The sequence below is a fragment of a genome, unplaced genomic scaffold (genome assembly GCF_019419815.1).
Source record: "Pyrus x bretschneideri cultivar Hongxiangsu unplaced genomic scaffold, Pyrus_bretschneideri_v1 Contig28, whole genome shotgun sequence".
Lineage (NCBI taxonomy): Eukaryota > Viridiplantae > Streptophyta > Magnoliopsida > Rosales > Rosaceae > Pyrus > Pyrus x bretschneideri.
In genome coordinates, this window is record NW_025999590.1 from 1,751,647 (window position 1) to 1,769,331 (window position 17,685).

General features: G+C 36.1%; 1 protein-coding gene and 1 non-coding gene across 3 annotated transcripts; both read right to left on the reverse strand.

Moving 5' to 3' along the window:
• Positions 1 to 84: 84 nt before the first annotated feature.
• LOC103942389 (CHD3-type chromatin-remodeling factor PICKLE-like) lies at positions 85 to 15,666 on the reverse strand. Of its 2 annotated transcripts, none has more exons than XM_048588277.1 (32): positions 15,615 to 15,666; positions 15,431 to 15,485; positions 13,550 to 13,699; positions 12,639 to 12,776; positions 12,383 to 12,537; positions 11,939 to 12,100; positions 11,477 to 11,721; positions 11,283 to 11,378; positions 11,057 to 11,193; positions 10,765 to 10,977; positions 10,579 to 10,686; positions 10,174 to 10,224; positions 9,984 to 10,083; positions 9,299 to 9,441; positions 9,116 to 9,219; positions 8,715 to 8,853; positions 8,449 to 8,618; positions 8,281 to 8,347; positions 8,081 to 8,203; positions 6,973 to 7,082; positions 6,798 to 6,879; positions 5,513 to 5,710; positions 4,637 to 4,793; positions 4,431 to 4,536; positions 4,051 to 4,122; positions 3,346 to 3,407; positions 3,168 to 3,244; positions 2,203 to 2,333; positions 1,271 to 1,646; positions 909 to 1,035; positions 728 to 801; positions 85 to 633 (listed from the first exon to the last, which is right to left on the reverse strand). In XM_048588277.1, the coding sequence occupies exons 3-32, from the start codon at positions 13,694 to 13,696 to the stop codon at positions 259 to 261; spliced, it is 4,245 nt and encodes a 1,414-aa protein (XP_048444234.1). In that variant the 5' UTR covers positions 13,697 to 13,699; positions 15,431 to 15,485; positions 15,615 to 15,666; the 3' UTR covers positions 85 to 258. The 2 variants fall into 2 exon arrangements, with proteins under 2 accessions (XP_048444234.1, XP_048444235.1); XM_048588278.1 differs by having other exon boundaries at positions 363 to 521.
• Positions 15,667 to 17,549: 1,883 nt separating this feature from the next.
• Positions 17,550 to 17,622, reverse strand: TRNAF-GAA. Its single transcript has one exon. It is a non-coding gene; the product is annotated as a tRNA-Phe (tRNA).
• Between the last annotated feature and the right edge of the window lie 63 nt (positions 17,623 to 17,685).

Consider the following 17,685-nt stretch of genomic DNA (forward strand, 5'->3'; position numbering starts at 1 on the left):
AACGTAAGGCCCAACCCAAAGGCAAGATGCAGCTCAAGTCACCCTGAAAAACGATCAACAATCAAGCAACTCAAACATCTGAAGTTTTGACAACGAAAATGTTCTCTATTATATATGAATGAAGAGAAGGTCCGGCTGTTTTTCAAGTTATTTCCTGTGGTTTATAATCGTGACGGTCAACACAAACAAAAAAAACAAAAAAAAAAGGAAAAGAAAATGGTATAAATTAGAACTACTAGCCTAGTAACGTCACTCCAATCAATCATCCAATACAATGACCCCCTTTCCTTTAGAATCGACATTGTTCTGTTCTTGCTTTCCCTGATCATCACAGATTATCCCGTCCACGGGTTCAGGGTCTAGCTCCATAATTGTAGGTTCAGGTTCTGCAGCCAAATTTGTCATCGCAGTGTCTGCCACGACAGCTTGCTTTCTGTCACTTTGCGGAGATGGTGGTTTCAGAAAAACACCGCTACTTGACTCAGCTTCCGATTGCTTAACTGGATTCAATATGAGAGATTCTGGTGGAGGATGATGGGGCACAGAAGAGAGAGTCATGTTTATCGCTTCACAAATGGTTCCTAAAGAAGTCTGAAGTGAAATATGGGCATTTCGCTCCACGATGTTGCACATCTACCAACATAGAAGAGAAAAAAACGAAAACAAATTGATTATCAAATTCTCATACTGAAACCAAGATTGTACACAAATAACAAATACAACGTACCTCGTTATAAAGGCGAGGCAATTTCAATCGATCTGGATCGTTGTCACAAGCTGCAGCAGCAACTTCTTCAGGAGCTGCAATTTTAATCATCGCCGAGCCAATCAACAGAAGGCAACAGAAGTTCAAAGATTACCGTTATTGCTGTGCCAAGTAGAACTTCAAGAAACAGAAATAAACTTACTGATGTCTACTATTCTAGGCAACTGATCAACCATGTGACTATTAGTCTCCACAGAATGAGGGCTTGACAATATTGTAGCTTTCGGTTCACTCTCAGGTTCTTCACTTCCAACCACAGTTGCTTCACCCTGGGAAAGCAATCAAATCCAACATAAATTTTTTTGACTAACTATGCTACAAACTTGTCCACTTAGAACCATGCCTACTTTCGTGAATGACTACTATACATCTAAAGCCCAATCGCTACACGAACAGGGATAATAAGATTACAAGGCACTTAAATGTTCTTCTTTAAGCTACAACACACAATGAACAGTTGGTGCAATATGCTGGTACCACGATATATCAAAAATCATAACTTACATATTCCTCTGCAATCAACTCTGAAACGTTCCCTTTCTCCAAAAGAAGCACCCTTTTCTTAATAAATTCTACCTGCCTTCTCTGCATATCTCTATATTGAAATAACACAGAAGAGTTAGGAAACAACTGAGGTTGGTTCACAGCATCACTGGTTCCCTGGGAAACATTAGCTCCTATGTCACTTCCGCTACCATTTTCACTAGCATGGTTGCTAGGTCCTTCTCCATTAGTTGCTTTCTCACCATTCTGTGCTTGTGTATTAACTTGTCCAGGGAGGGGTAAATTTATAAAGGAGAGATTCAACTCTTGACAGATAACTTCTTGAAGCCTCAGGTCCTTGTCATCAACAATAGCTTGCCATCTTCCATATCCATGCCTAAGGATCCAAATAAGCAAACAGTAAGTGAAGAATTAACATAAAAGGACCACTCAGCATGTACTAATACATGCAAAGAAAATGTAGAATTGTCTCGTGAACAAAATCAGAAATGGCATAAGCCTATACGTTGCATACAAACAAAAGCAAATTGGTTTAAACGCATATAAAAACATGGTACAGATGTTTTTCTGCTAATCCACAACTGTTTAGTTTGGCTCAGTTTCGGAATAAATGATTTCATGCTCTTCAACTTCTAAAGAATCAGGAGACACCCAAAAGAACAGCAAACCTTATTTGGACAATTTCTACAGAAGATTATTCTTGGTCAAGTTGATATATTGCCCTTCTGGCTATCCTAAGAAGTATCAACCCAAATTAGTGCAAGCAAACTACATGATTATCAACTGCACTGCTAACAGATGCAGAAGAAGCCATGTATATACATATATATGAGCATATGACATGTAATGTTCCACATCAGACAGACTAGCAAAGTAAAATTATTAACAGCAGATGCAAAAATAATTGTAAATATCAAGCAGTAAATTCATACTTAATTACGGCACGCAGCAATGTTAAATCATGTTCCTCCTTCCAATACTTTCCACCCTTCAATCCAGGGTGGAACAACAAGGTACCCTCTGAAAAAAGTGGAGCCCCTGGATTTCTTAATGCTGCTTCCACCTATCATTGCAACACCAAAAAAAAAAAAAAAAAAAATCAAACCAGATGAAAGGATGTTACTTTTGATTCCAAACCACCTTTTATATCCTCTCTCTGTGGCTTTCCCCACTATTCAACATGTTTATGTGATATTACTTTTTATTAGAAAATTCGATTTGCAACTTGCAAGTAATACTTCAGGTGGTTTGGACACGCGAACTAAAGACTCACAGTGCTCCAGTTAGAAGATATGACTGAGATGGATGGTCAGGGAAGAAGGGGTAGAGGAAGACCTAGGAAGACTTGGAAAGAGACTTTAAGAAAAGATATGGAGTACTCGGAGCTAACGCAAGGCCTGGCACAAAACCGAGAGCGGTGTGCTAGGATTCCTACAGCCGACCCCACTTAGAGGGATAAGGCTTGGTTGTTGTTTTTGTTTTGCAAGTAATACATAACCAAGTGATGCTTGCCTATCAACAGTTTGTCAAGTTATGTTGCCTGTCATGAGCAGGGCATATTGTCTTATCCCATGGCAATATAACATGCCAGACTGCATATTATAGTATACTTAAGAATTCTAACAAGTATATCAAACAGAGAATACAAACTAAATAAATCTAGACCTCCCTTTATTTGAGGAGATCAAAACAATTGATCACCTTCAACACTCTCGACAGAATAATACACAGTAAAAACTCAATTGACAACCCACATTACTCATTTGGTTAGAATATGTCCAAATACCAACTAATTTTTTTCCTTAACATACATATTTTCCAATTAAGGAAATAAGAAAAAGATAAATCTGAATAGTATGATCATAATCATCAATTGAACTTGTGAGTACAAGCTTACCCTTTTCTTCACCAGCATCAGAGTTGCAACCCTAATAAGTACATCTCCTATTCTGAGCCCGTCTTTAGGAACACCATCTACAACCAAGATAAGCAACAGCTACACATTAAGACTAGAAAATGAGGACATCGAACATAGAGGGAAGATGAAAACGACATGAGTCACAACAATTTATCACCTGCAAAGGTTGGAGAGTCATTCTCTCCTTCAGCTATGTGCTCCAAGAATAGTTTAGCATATCTGTGAAAAAAAAATACAGAACACAAAATAAATTCTTCACATTTATGCACAGCACAATAGACACAACTATTCAAGCAAGCATAAAGTCATTTGGAATGTGCTTATGCTAAGTTGTGATGAATATGAGACCTCAGGTATATATATATTGATAACCTTGAAAGACCGAGCGTCCATTTACACCATTACCTTATAACTAATGATCAAGATGACAGCCCATTTTATCAACTTATATGGTGTTTTTGAGTTTTTAAAGGCATATTTGGAAGCTTTTAATGCTACTGAGAGGAAGGAAATTTGAATATCATTCTAGTTACACAAATATGGATTACATCCAAACCGTCTAGTACTTATCCCTAATTCACACTATATTTCATTAATGTGATTCACCATTTAATAAATACTGCTAAATACCCAAACTAACAAAAAAAAAATACAGGTGCATCACATTGTCACCCCTGATATCTACAAAATATAATATTCAATTAATCAATGGACATCTGAAAACACCATGTAAAAAAAATCCAACAATCCTGAAAAGCATGTGGAGAAGTGAGGAAAGAAGACATAGACAATACCGATATTAAATTCCAGTGACCTACTATAAGAAATTAACTCAAAATGGATGCAAATATGGAGGCATTACCTATCTACTTCTTCAAATGTCTTCTTCGTGCGTGCTGTAAACTCTTTCCAGTCATAATCCCCCACTCCGAACCTGCACATTCCAGAGAATCTTATCACCAAAAAGAACCCCCCACTCAAACACATGCACAAGGCAATTCAAAATGTAGAAGCACACTCACAAGGACATAAACCCCTAAACCCAAACATGCAGATACATTCCAGACATCCTTGTCAAAATAAAGTTACACAAATCACAATTTGAAATGTAGAAACACCCACTTTCACCAGGCATGCGCATCTGTGTACAAACACATGCCGTAGCACAGAATCCGTGGAGTTTTAGTGGTTCAACGTAATAATAAGTGCTGGACAAGAAAACTTCAAATTTTAATAAACTACCTCATCAAGACTTGTACAAACATGGCTCTCTGGCTTTGATTGAAACCCAAAACTTTGAAGGATCTTCCTTCTCCTTCCATCAAGGGAGGGGGCTCCATACTTTCCACTGAAAAATAATTCATTTCAAAGTGTTAGTACGATAAGCAAGAGAGCAACTAGTTGTTAATTTGTCATCAACTTATTTAGACAGTACATGAAAAACATACCACGACTTCTCTTTCTGTTAGGCGGCCTCTTCCCCCCGGAAACAGTTCCGGATGATGATGTTTCAGCATCCATCACTTCAGCTTCATAGTTATCATCTTCACCGTCAGAACTCACATCTTCCAAACCAGCAAGATCGTCATCATCAACAGATACCATCTGAACATATTCCAAAAGCTTAAGATGTCTAATGGCATCTGTTACCACAGATCTCTAATAACATGGTTTCATCTCAAAACCAAATTAAGAATTTTGGATTGTTTTTCCTAAAAAGTTAATACATGAGATAATTCATCCACATATTAGTTGAGATCTTCAAAGAACATGGCCTCAAGACGCATGCACATTCAACCATATCTTAGATCTGAAAGCCATCACCTTCATCCGCATCTTTCTGGGCTAAACAGGTGGGCACGGGGAGGAAGAGGAGAGAGAGGGTGGGGGGAATAAATACTCGAACGAATATTTTTCACTCTTGAATAACATGGTAAGGGTGTTGATGGGTTTACTTTATGGTTTGTCTCTCATCTTCTTTAATTGGGAATGGCTATTCTAATGATTCTTTGACATCCTAGTGCCGAACTAACCAATCTCAAAATAGTGATCTGTCTATAAAGGGTGATACAATGGACCTACATGGGCGTCTAATTTTGCTAATCAAGGTTTAGTTCTTTTTCTCAATTTAAGCCAATTGCCCTTTTTAAATTGTTTTGAAGGTAAAATGGAAGTTCTTTAAAACAATTTGTACGGTATAATAAACGAGCTACCAAACTCCTAATCAAATAATAAAGCTTTGATGCCCTGGGGGACGGTAAGGCATCAATTCAGTGATCAAAGGGTAAATATAAAACCATGTTAGTGCAACTTCAGTGCAATACCTGCTTACGACTTCGCTTTCCTTTTCCCAAAGCATTAAATTCTTCAACTTTATGCACTTCATATTTGTCTTTTAATAACTCTTCCCAGTAATTTGTTCTTTCATAACTGCTTGCAATAGGTCGACTTTCCATGGCAACCTTTTGTGGTTCCTCCTCTGCTACAGCCTCTGCTTCATCAATATATTCAAAATTCGCAACCTATAACACATGATACTAGTTTAATTTCCTTAAAAAAGGATCACCATGAATCATAAGTCAATAGAGAGGCATGAGATAAGACAGTTGTAGATCATGTGGAGCAAGACTGCCTAGTATTAGAAATTGTGACCCTGCATGATAAGACATGATGGAAATAAAATCCCAAACTAAGCTACAGGTTCAGCAGACAGAAACTTTGACTTCAATAACATACAGATGAAAATATCACTGGTGCTTGAACCCCCTTTCTAAAGAAGAAATTATTCAATAAGGTGAAAGAGGAAAAAGGGATATATAAAGTAAACTCATAATTTCCCTTAGTTACTTACTGAAATACATGAATAAAGAATTTATGAGGTCATAAATTCCCCAAAATAAAATCGAATTTAATCTCTTACATTTCACATGTCTTCATATTTAGGTAAGCATTTAATTAAGAAGATTTTCAAGTTAATGTAAGTAAAGGACTACAAAGATAGCAATTCATGTGATGCAACAAAGAAATAAGATAAAGAACAAAGACTGTTTAAAAGAGGGGGAGTGTTACAAAATAAGAGACCCTTCATCCCCGTTGGTTCCAATTGTGACAACAACTGACTTTCCCAATCAACCACCAAGTGATTTTAATAATCTATAACCACTATCTATACACGAATGATTGTGTAAAGGCATCTAGAAACATCCCTAGAGATGGTTAAAATTAGAACCACAAATGTCATACATACATTTTGACTTGTTAAAATCAACCTAATTGTAACAACTTTAATTTACAACCATATAGAATCCATCAGCTAGTGTGCGCTACAAAACATGACCAACTCCCTAAATTAAATGTTATTGTGCCCAATAAACTACCATGCTTAAAACAATGCTGCATTTCTAGCATTGTCCAATGCCTGTGTGCTACGACCCACATGTTGCCAAAAGAACAAAAGCCCAGGGCACCAATGAAAATTTATAAACTTGTAACTACCAAACAACAATATCAACTATGGTGCTGAGGCAAATAAGCCTTGTGCAAACAACCACCAGCATGATGCATTTGATAACCATAAGGACCTTTACTATCTATGCTGTAGAATATAACCTTGAAGGCCTTTAAAAATCCATCTTCATCTTCATCATCCAACATAGCCTCATCATCGCCAGCTTGATCACGATCCAGTAGTCTACCAACAAAGAAACAGAGCAAACAATAATTTTGAGAACATTTATTGGAATGCCAAATCATTTCACTGAAACAAAGTGGCTTATACATTTACCTATCTATTGCAGCGTCATCATAATGGATTTGACGGGATTTTCCTGCTTCATCATTTTCGTCAGCAAATAATTCCTTCGATCCATACCTTATGATGTCATCTAACTCTTCCTAACATAAATTTGAAATCATTTGAAACTTGATTACATTTTCAAGGTACATAATGTCTATACACCTCTAACTGCAGTTATCTGAACTTACATTCAACTTCTATTAAAGTAACTGCAAAGAAGAAATTTCAAAAGCACAGCTCCATAGGAAAAAGTGACAAGTATGAAAAAGCTCATTCAATTGACAAAATGCTACAGATAAATGTTTCACTTTTCCTTTCAAATAAGTATGGCCGCCTATTTTTTTGTTAAATAATACTTTGGTCCCTGTGTTTGCTCATATTTTTGTTTTTGACACCAATTTGGTCCTTGTTCTATCCCAATAACAATCTTGGTCTGCTTTGATGTCCTCTGTGTGTTGTGTGCTGACATAAATGCCCAAATTAGACATAAGGACCCAAATGGTTAACAACTAAATAATATGCAAATTGAAAACACAGGAGCCAAATTGAAATTCATAACTTTTTCCTATGTTTTTTTTTTCAGAATTTCAATTTGGTCCCTGGATTTCAATCATATGCAATGTGTATTAGCTACCTCCATTCTAAACCACAAAGCCATCTCTTCCACTAGAATTATACAGGATACAAAATTACAAATAGCATGCATAGAGATGCAATCATCCATGGTTACGAAACCCATTTCACTCTGTTTGCAACTTATAATTCAAACTGTTCCTCATTCAACTCCAAGAGATGAGTTTTCTAGATTCAAAGTTGTTCCCAACAGATATACTTGAGCTTTTTTTAGCTTAAAAAAAATCCTAATTTCACATACATAATACATCTCAAAATTATTGACCTATAACTTCAAATTGGAATCCGGCTATTCCTTTCCAACTGAAAACCAATTATTTTACCTTCCAAAATATTCGTAATCAACCAACTACACATTTTGTTTTCTTTCACATGCGAAAAAAAAGTATAAACTAATCATGAAAACTAAATTTAGTTTGCCACTAGATAAAAACGACCCAAACGTCCAAATACATTTGCATACCTGGTTGATATCTTGTTTCTTTAACCTTCCAACAACCAAATGCTCCAATACCATTTTCTTCTTTGTCATTTCCATCATCCGTTCTTCAATGCTTCCTCGGGTTACTAGCCTATAAATCATTACCTGCAACCCCGAAACCACTATGCAGTTTAAGACACAGTAACCAAACAACTAGATATCAATGAAGAAGTAATTTCAACCTTGTTAGTTTGCCCAAGTCGATGAGCTCTTGCCATAGCTTGTAGATCAGCATGAGGATTCCAATCACTGCAGACCAAAAGCAAATTTGTTGAAGAAAGTTCCATGACACTACCTATTTAATTATTGCATGAAGGTAAACTATGAATCAATGTAAGCGGTAAATTTACCTATCATATATGATCACTGTGTCTGCAGTTGCAAGGTTTATTCCTAAGCCCCCAGCTCGAGTAGATAGCAGAAAACAAAATCTAGAAGAATTTTTGGCATTAAATCGATCTATTCTTATTTGTCTCTCAGCTCCACCAACTTTTCCATCTATCCGTTCGTACTGCCATTTCTGATAAAAAAATTGACAATTTTACAATATCAACTGTTTCATTCTGCAAACTCCAACATCAAAGAAACAGACAACAAAATAGCTACGAATGAATACTTTGAAAGTACAATAGTCTTCTAGCAAATCAAGCATGTGCTGAAACTGCGAATATATGAGAACTCTATGCCCTTGCTCCTTAAGTTTCACCATCATTTTGTCTAACAATTGCAATTTCCCAGAAGTTTCCAATAGCTGTCTGTCAAATAGTAAAAGAAAAGTGGAATCAGCTATCTCAGGAACTCAAAGAACAACACCTCAGAAGGTCTATAGCTTACTTTAAATAGTATAGATCAAGAAAATGCAGACTCTCTTCAACACAAGCGCAAGGCTAAAATAATCTATCACGGCCTTATGAACTTAAGCACCCAAATGAGCCACCAACTCTATACAAGAAACCAGTACATCAAATAGACGGCACTAAAGGATCATATAAACAAATAAGAAAGAAATAGTATTACTTGAAAGCTTCATTTGGATCTGCTATGTCTGGTTCAACTCCCTCTAACATAAACGGATGACAACAAAGCTTGCGCAATTCCATAACCACATTGATAAGAGATATCTGGTATAAAACCAAAATATTGTCAGACTGGAGTAGAATGAAAAAATAATAATTAAGTTCACTGGGAACGCAGTCTTACCTGTGCACCACCTCGACGAGTTAGTATTTGATAGTTACGGGTCAGAATTGCTTTGTAATACTCTTTCTGTTTGCTGCTTAAATCAACACGTAATATCAGTTCCTTTTTAGGAGGTAGTTCCTTCATCACATCCTTTTTCACTCCTGCACCAATTACCATTTGCACACATTTTACCTAACTTTTCAATTATAATGGCCAATACAAACTAAAAAAACATCTCACTGTAAAATCCAAATTATCCTTAAAGCATATCTAATGGGAGCCTTATGGCCTAGGCAAATTGATAATTTTGCCTCAAAATTGAAAAAACAACTTTTAGCCCAACAAAATTTGCCTAGTCAAGTAGAAGCGTAGGCACCTTGTGAGGCCAAACTAGCCCCGGCCCAAGCCTTGGGTAGCGTCGTACACATTTAACATTTAAAATCCTAGCCTCTAGGCCTTCACCACTAGAACCAAAAAATATTGGTTGGCAATATCATCGTTTTGAGGGGCTAGATTTTGCCTCTAGCCTCCAGCACTTGCCCAACACATTAGATATGCTCTTAATGAATTAAACCTCTGGATAAAACAAATAAACAAACAAAAACAAGAATCAAATAGCAATGCAAGCATAATGTAATACGTCTTTAAGAGATATTTAAATGGTATTAGTAATCCCAAACTTGAAAGGATTTGAGATTTATACTTCTTAGGAGATGGGGAGCCAACATTCTATGAAGCCGTGAAACTTGTTCCTCTTGATTTATATCCTTAAACTCTTCCTGAAACTCTTCCAGACTTCCGAACTGCAAGTATTTTACCCTCCAGTCAAATAATAAGACAATTTTGTTTTCAACTAGCGAACTTCAATACCTTAAAGTTGATATTATACTAACCTTCCCAGCATCAAGGAAATGCATAAGCATAAAGAGCTCGTCCAGATTGTTCTGAAATTTTATCACATGTCAGCAAAATTATAAGTTGATAATGACAAAAAAGACAACCTGACCATTATTTGTGATACCCGAAGACCCATAAGGAACAAGAACACTATGAAACTGACAAAAAGGACAATTTGACTATTATTTGTGATACCTGGGGACCCATAAGGAACAAGAACAATATAAAACGACAAAAAAATGAATCAGATTTCACAGAGAAGGAACTGTAAAACATAACTAAAATGGGCCAATTTTTCAAGAAAAGAAAAAGAAAAATAAAGAGAATCATCTTTAGAAAGTTTTTAAAAAGGGAAAACTAAGCAAAACATATATGTAACACAAAACAATCTCATAACAAACCTGGAGGGGAGTTCCGGTCAGAAGCACACGATGATTAGTCCAGTACTGCTGTAATGATGAGAATAATTTTGAATCCTTATTTTTCAGACGATGACCTTCATCAACAATCTGCATATGGAGGTCAGCATTAGGCAGATATCAGACGTTGAGGACCAATAATGTGTACAGTGAACCACTGAATGTTACCATGCACTCCCACTTTATTGGTTTTAGTGACGTTGAGTCTAAGTTGATCATCTCATACGATGTCAAGAGAACATCAAATTTGATCCTATCTTGCTTGCTTTCACTAACAATTTGACCAGATTTCTTTTTCTTTATCTTCTTGTGATTTTTGGGGAAGTAAAATTCATATTCCCGTATGACAGCACGCGCTTGGGAAGAGCCAACATACATAACCTGAACCAAGTGAATTTTTAATCAGAACCACACTTGCTTACAAATGATTATAAACAAGATAGATATTTAATTTACATACCACATTCATTTGAGGTGCCCATGTTGCAAATTCCCGTTCCCAATTTCTCAATGTTGAAAGTGGAGCCACAACTAGATGCGGAGAGACTTTCTCTTCAAAAAGAGATGCTAAAAAAGCAATACTCTGTATAGTTTTACCTACAACCACATAAAAATTCGTACTGTTGGTAAAGTCCAGCTATCTAGAAGAAAAGGAAATAAAATTTCAAGGATAAACAAAGACTGACCAAGTCCCATCTCATCTGCAAGTATAACATGAGTTTGTTTAGACCAGGAGAAACGTAAGAAGTTCAACCCTTCAAGCTGATACGGATGCAGAGTGCCTTTAATTGAACAAAAAAGCACATGATCAAACTAAATAACCCAGGAAGAGACATACAAGCAAGAATGCAGAAAGAGCATAGCAGACAGATTAATGTACCTCCAGAAAGAAAGTCAGGACTGCCTTCATACTGTTGAAACTCTTTCTGCTTATTTTTTGAGTCCATGGCATCTCTAAGACTGCTCTTCTGCTTGCTAGACAAAACTTTATGAGACCTAGACTGAATTCTGTTGAATCTCCCTATTTCCGGCTGAAATGCAGCTATGTCCGATTCGGATTCCCAATAGCACTCATCATAGGGAAGTTCTTTCCACTTTACTAAATATTCTTTCTCATCGTCTTCCCTGAAGCATCCAACAAGTATTACCGCAGACTCAGTAGAAACTTAATGACATATATTAAATGAAGCCTGCAGTCTTCTGTTTAAACAGTGATTCATCTTATATTTAACAAGCATGCTTGAGGTTCTCTCTTAAACCTTCTTATATAAATTCAAATTTCAGATAGACTAAAGATTACAAACCATACTTTAATTACAAAAGAGGTTTCAAATGGGTAAACCTGCAAGCCAGAATTCGATCAACGGTAGTCCACTCAGGTCGAATGGCAACAAAATCATCCTCAGAGTTATTACTTGATTCCATTTGACGATGGAAATTATTTACTTTTGTCTTCAAACGTGGATGGGCCTTAAAAGCTTTCACAAACTCCTTCTCTGGAACCCTGAACAAAAATATATGTAGTAGGAGGATGAACAGGGATGATGAAGATGTACCAATGTAGTAGGGTAAACTGAAACTCTTAAATTGACAAAAATCGGAGAAAAGTTAAGTAAATCGAGTTTAGTGCTAAAAAGGTGATACAATTTGCTAAATAAGTACAACTAGAAAGTATTACGGCAGGTTTCCAGTGTCAAACAACTTTACTGCAACCGGTTATGCTTAAAGGAGTTCGAACAAACAGAGTTAGCCGGTACAGATAAACATAATAAGCAGAAACCATTACCATGTGCAATGCAAATAAGATAGTCCCTTCCACTTTACAAGATATTGTTTTACAAAAATTTGCTTTGAGCCCAGCGTTGAGGCATCACTATCACCAGCTACAGTAGGGCGCATTTCACAGTCCAAAATCTTATCAATATCATTTAATGGGCTTACCTGCAAAAAAAAATAAAATATAAAATTCCCAGCCTGTCACCAAATCCTACGATCCTGTAACTAGTTTATTTACAAAAATGAATTTAGAAAAGAAACCGTACACATTCAGGGCATCTCCAGTTGCCAAGGGGAGGCGATCTCAATGGTGGAAGTAAACACTTAGAATGGTAAGCATAACTACAAGTTTCACAGTCCAGAAGATTCCCACTTCCGCCACAGGCTTGACATGAATTCTCTTTCTATTTGTCCCAAAAGAAAAATAGAAAAATGTAAGCCAAGGATTTTTTATAAAAATTTTAAACAGGAAGGAAGCATGGGAACACGGCAGTCTTGAAGGAGTGCTAACAATCGCCAAAAGGAAAAACACATAACAATAATTCCCTAAATTTGAGACAGAAAACTATGATAACATATCAGAAAGTAAAATTTCATTTCAAATCTCCAAAGGAAGTATTACTTCCAGCATTGTCCTATGATGTTAAGTTCAAAATTCATCAAGCAAGGACTGCAATGTCTATATTTGACGCATACTATAAGAATTTTGGTCTTCCCAGTCCAAGTTGTGCAGTAATGGAGAGAATTTTTCTTTCAAGAACGGCAAAGAAACAATACAGAGGTCATTTAGGATGAAAAGTTTCTTCTGCATCTTTTTTCTTGCCGGGTGTCAAGAATGCTATTAGTGGAGTGCAAAAACTTTAAGACATTATCCAAATATTGATTATCCATTTTCTAGAGCATTAAAAATCCAGTAACCACTGGACAAAGCACTACTACCAAAAACTTCAGTTCTTTTATTTTCCAAGAAAGTCCTTCATTAATTCATTGGTAGATGGTATTTTCAGAAAATTTATGCTGAAATATCCGTGTGGTTCTTGATGCATAATTACTCCACTTCCAGTTATTTGTTACAATTCGCTATTCAGTATCATGCATAGTGATGACTGATAAAAAGAAGAGAGCAAGAAACCCACGAAAACAAGAGAAATAATAATAAAAATTAGTTGAAACAAACCGCGTCACTCCTAATAATCTTTTCAAACTTTTCCGGAGCTGTCCCACGTTTTCCAGACACAAAATCAGCCTCATCATCTGACTCATCAATGTTGTACACCGGTCTTCGGTCTGACCTAACGCGAAGCCTCTCCACCAAGCTACTCATACTCTGCAAGGAAGGAAGGGGGCGGTAAACTGAATCAGCAACTGGATCATACATGAGAAACTGGGGAAGAAGTTCTTATCTGCTAATTAAGCAATTCTACCTGAAATGGTCTAACTGTGATATCTATACAATAACCACAGTAGTCTTCTGTTTAAAATTAATTAGAAAATTTTCTTTAGAACACAGTCAAACCCATCTACCTAACAATATTTTCAACTCTTGAAATCTCTACGTGTTTCATTTTCTCTTCTATTTTTCCTAACCTTTTTTTTGCGAGATTCATACGTCTGAAAATTTTTAAATGACACTGTACATCATATGCACTGCAAACATGATTATGCGAGCACAATACCTAGAATTGCTAAAATGATCAACTAAATTTAGCAAGATGCTATCTTTTAACCAAAATGGCAATATAACAATTCCATGAACAGAACAGCTGAAACGTTATACAGAAAACCAATTAAATACAAGACCTAAATGGTAAGTGAAGAAAAATCCTTGTAATCCTACAATAAAGAAATTACCTAAACCCGCCTATCTACGTACAAAAGCGGTTCTTTGGAACAATAATCCCATTATTTAATGTGAAGCCATAACTGATGAAAGAAAAAGTATAACTGTATACAGTGCAAACGTAGATGGATTGTACGAAGATACATACAAGTACAGTAATACAAACAACTACACAATCACACACGCGCACAAGCAACATCCACATGCATAAAGCATCATAATCAACTAATCAAGAACGTTCAAGCAATCCATATATGCTAGGAACAAACTCGAAAGAATTCCTCATTTATAAAGACTCTCACTTTTCTTATACGAAGCAACATAAAAAAAAAACATCGTGCATCATCAATAATCACACAATTCACAACAAACTCATGCAAGAAATAAAACTTAACAGCTGAAACTTCAAGTAACCAACCCCACACTGAAAATGCACACATGAGAATTCTCATCGAGAAAGCAATAATAATGAAAAACCACCCCCCATTTGTCAAAACAGCAAAACAACCGTCCAAGACCTAATTCACAAGCAACATGAAGGGTTTCTTGGACAGAAAAATTTAAAACCCAATCGTATAAACAGAAAAGGAACCCTAAAAGACCGAAATTCAAAGCCCACATGAAGGGTTCCTAGTGCAAGGAATAATTAAAATTTTCCCACCAATTTTCTGTCGCTCGGTGGAGTAATGTGTTTTCGATGTGTAAAAACGCAAAACGCGGTAAAAACAGCAAAACAACCCTAACAGACTGAAATTGACATCCCATCTCAAGGGTTTCTTATGCAAACAAATTACAATTTTCCCACCAATTATTGGTCACTCGGTGAAGTTATATGTTTAAGTTAAACATACAATGATAATACACAAAACCCATCTACAAAAACAGCAAAACAACCCTAAAAGACTGAAATTCACAACCCATCAGAAAGGTTTGTTGAACAGAAATTTCCCACCATTTCTTGGTTAAAACTTAAAACTTAGTTAACGTTCGATTGATGAATACACAGTCAAAAAAACACAAAACCCTGTTTCCAAAAACAGTAAAAGAGCCCTAAAAAGCTCAAAATTCACAAAACCATTTGAAGGGTTTCTGGGACATCAAAATTCAGCAAAAGTCACACAACATCTCTTTGCATTGACTAAGTGAAGTGATATGTGAGCGTTTAATTATTAATATATTAGCGTAATTAAAATGCGTTAATGGAAGAGAAGGAGTTACCGGAGCTCGGTGGATCTGGGGGACCAATTATTTCGATAGTGTGCCTGAAAGCCCCCTGAACCCAGAACGGCCGGGTTTGGAGCGGGTTAGAGAAAAATGAAACAGAATAATTAAAAAAATAAATGGAAAATAAAAAAATAAAGGAAGTGAGGAGAGAGAGAAAGATTTCAAATGATTTTCTTACCCCACAGACACTGTAGAGGATTTTCAGCGTGGAAATTGGAACTTTGTTTACATTGGGGGGGGGGGGGGGGGGCTTTTTATAAAGCCCTAATCTTGGCTTGCATGTAAATTTTGAGGTTGGTGAAGGATCTTAAGGTCTTTTCACGTTACATAATAAGTTTGAGGTTTTGAAATTTATTTGAGTTTCGGAGACTATAAAATAATTTGGTTGAAGCTCGGGGGCGTATAATTTAATTTCGTTGTAGTCATAGTGCGTGTATTTTCAACACCTCTAAGACTCTGTCTAACCCTGGGCTAAATGCCAAATTTCCCCCCTATTCTCCCCCAAACCCAACCCAACTCGTCAAATCTTTGGGCTAAAAACCAAATGCCAAATGAGGGCCAAATTCCTCCCAAGAAATAGCCCAGAAACACGTTGACTCTCCCTTTCCCAACCCACTCTCGGCCCGGTCACTCGCGCCACACTCCCCACCCGGGCGTTAGCCTTTAGCGCCTGACAGAGTGGGACCCACTGTCAGGGCGGCTGTCGAAAGCAATTATGAGCCCAACGGCTCTTTTGTTCATTGAACGATTGGCATTATTGGACCGTTGGTTGATCCAACGGTTCATATTCAAATTTATTTTTTTAAAATGTTATTTTAAAATACATTGAATCCAACGGCTGATATCAAATATAATCAAATCTAACGGTAAAAAAAAGATCTAACGGCCCAAATTTAAATCCAACGGCTAAAATAATTTTAAAAATTGAAGGCTTGCTTTGTAAGATTTAGTGATTTTTCAATATTTATCGGAATTTAAATATTTTTAGATTAAAATGTTCATAAAATTAATTTACGATAGTCTACGTAATTATTTTTTCTTAAAAAGGTAATTTAAGAAAAAAATTAGCCTAAGTTCATTCTTCAATAATCCCAAACCAAAATTTTAGGTCATAAGGGTTGGAGTAGAAAAACTGTTTCTGGGCTAAAAGCTAAATTTTCCGGACTAAAAAATTTGGCTTTTAACCCAAAAATTGTGTAGAAAATATTTTGTTAAGTGTTAAATATTACATAACAGTAATGATCAAAGAATCATAAGATTATTTTTGTCTGTTATATTTAAACAAAGCGTTACGCAGTTTATATCGTTAACTTTTATCATTTCAACATGACACGTGAATTTATCTAAATCACGTGCGAAACAATTCAAAGTATATACGACAAGACACATTTCGTGTCAAACATGATGCTAGTGACATTGACAAAACACTATTGACCCATCTTGATCGAAAAAACCTCATGTCAAGGATGACCAAATGAGATGAAAAAATCATTACCAATGATTCCAAAATATCTAAGTACCATTATACAAAAACTATGTCGTTTTCAAGTTTGCTTATTCAACTGAGAAGTTAAATCATTACTTTCTAAATTGTGAAATGCAATTTATCATTGTCAACAAAATTTGAAGGATCTATGTAGATGTGGTGAGTAATAGAACATTAGACTTCACACCCAAGAAAGAACTTCGTCATGGGAATTTCACTCACAACCCAAATAAAACAAGTACAAAAATGACAGAAAAAATAAAGTAGTATATCTTAGCAACAAAAGATGAAGCATTATGGACATACAAAATACTTAAAACTTCAAGGTCCATCTCACAAATATCCTAAAATTTATTAGTGCTTATCTTCAAATTGCCCATCCGATGCAGAGGCGGTACATGTTGAGCAACAAAGGACAATCGGGTTACGGCATATGCCCATAAATACGTTTTGGAATTTTATCATATTAAACTTTTTTTTTTTATTTGACATAAATAGAAAAAAAAATTTAATTCGAAATTAACTAAGAAATTAAAATATAAAAAGGATAAAAGCCCAGGTCCCAACGTAGAAGCCCATAGCCCACCACGTGAATATAAAGTGGAATAATTAAATAAAAAGGAAGCATGCGGTGAAGGTGGATCGAACACCTGACCTTCAGATCTTCAGTCTGACGCTCTCCCAACTGAGCTATCCCCGCAAGTGATATTAATTGGATTACAAAATCATATATTTATATTTTCACGGGGGACGATGAGAAAAC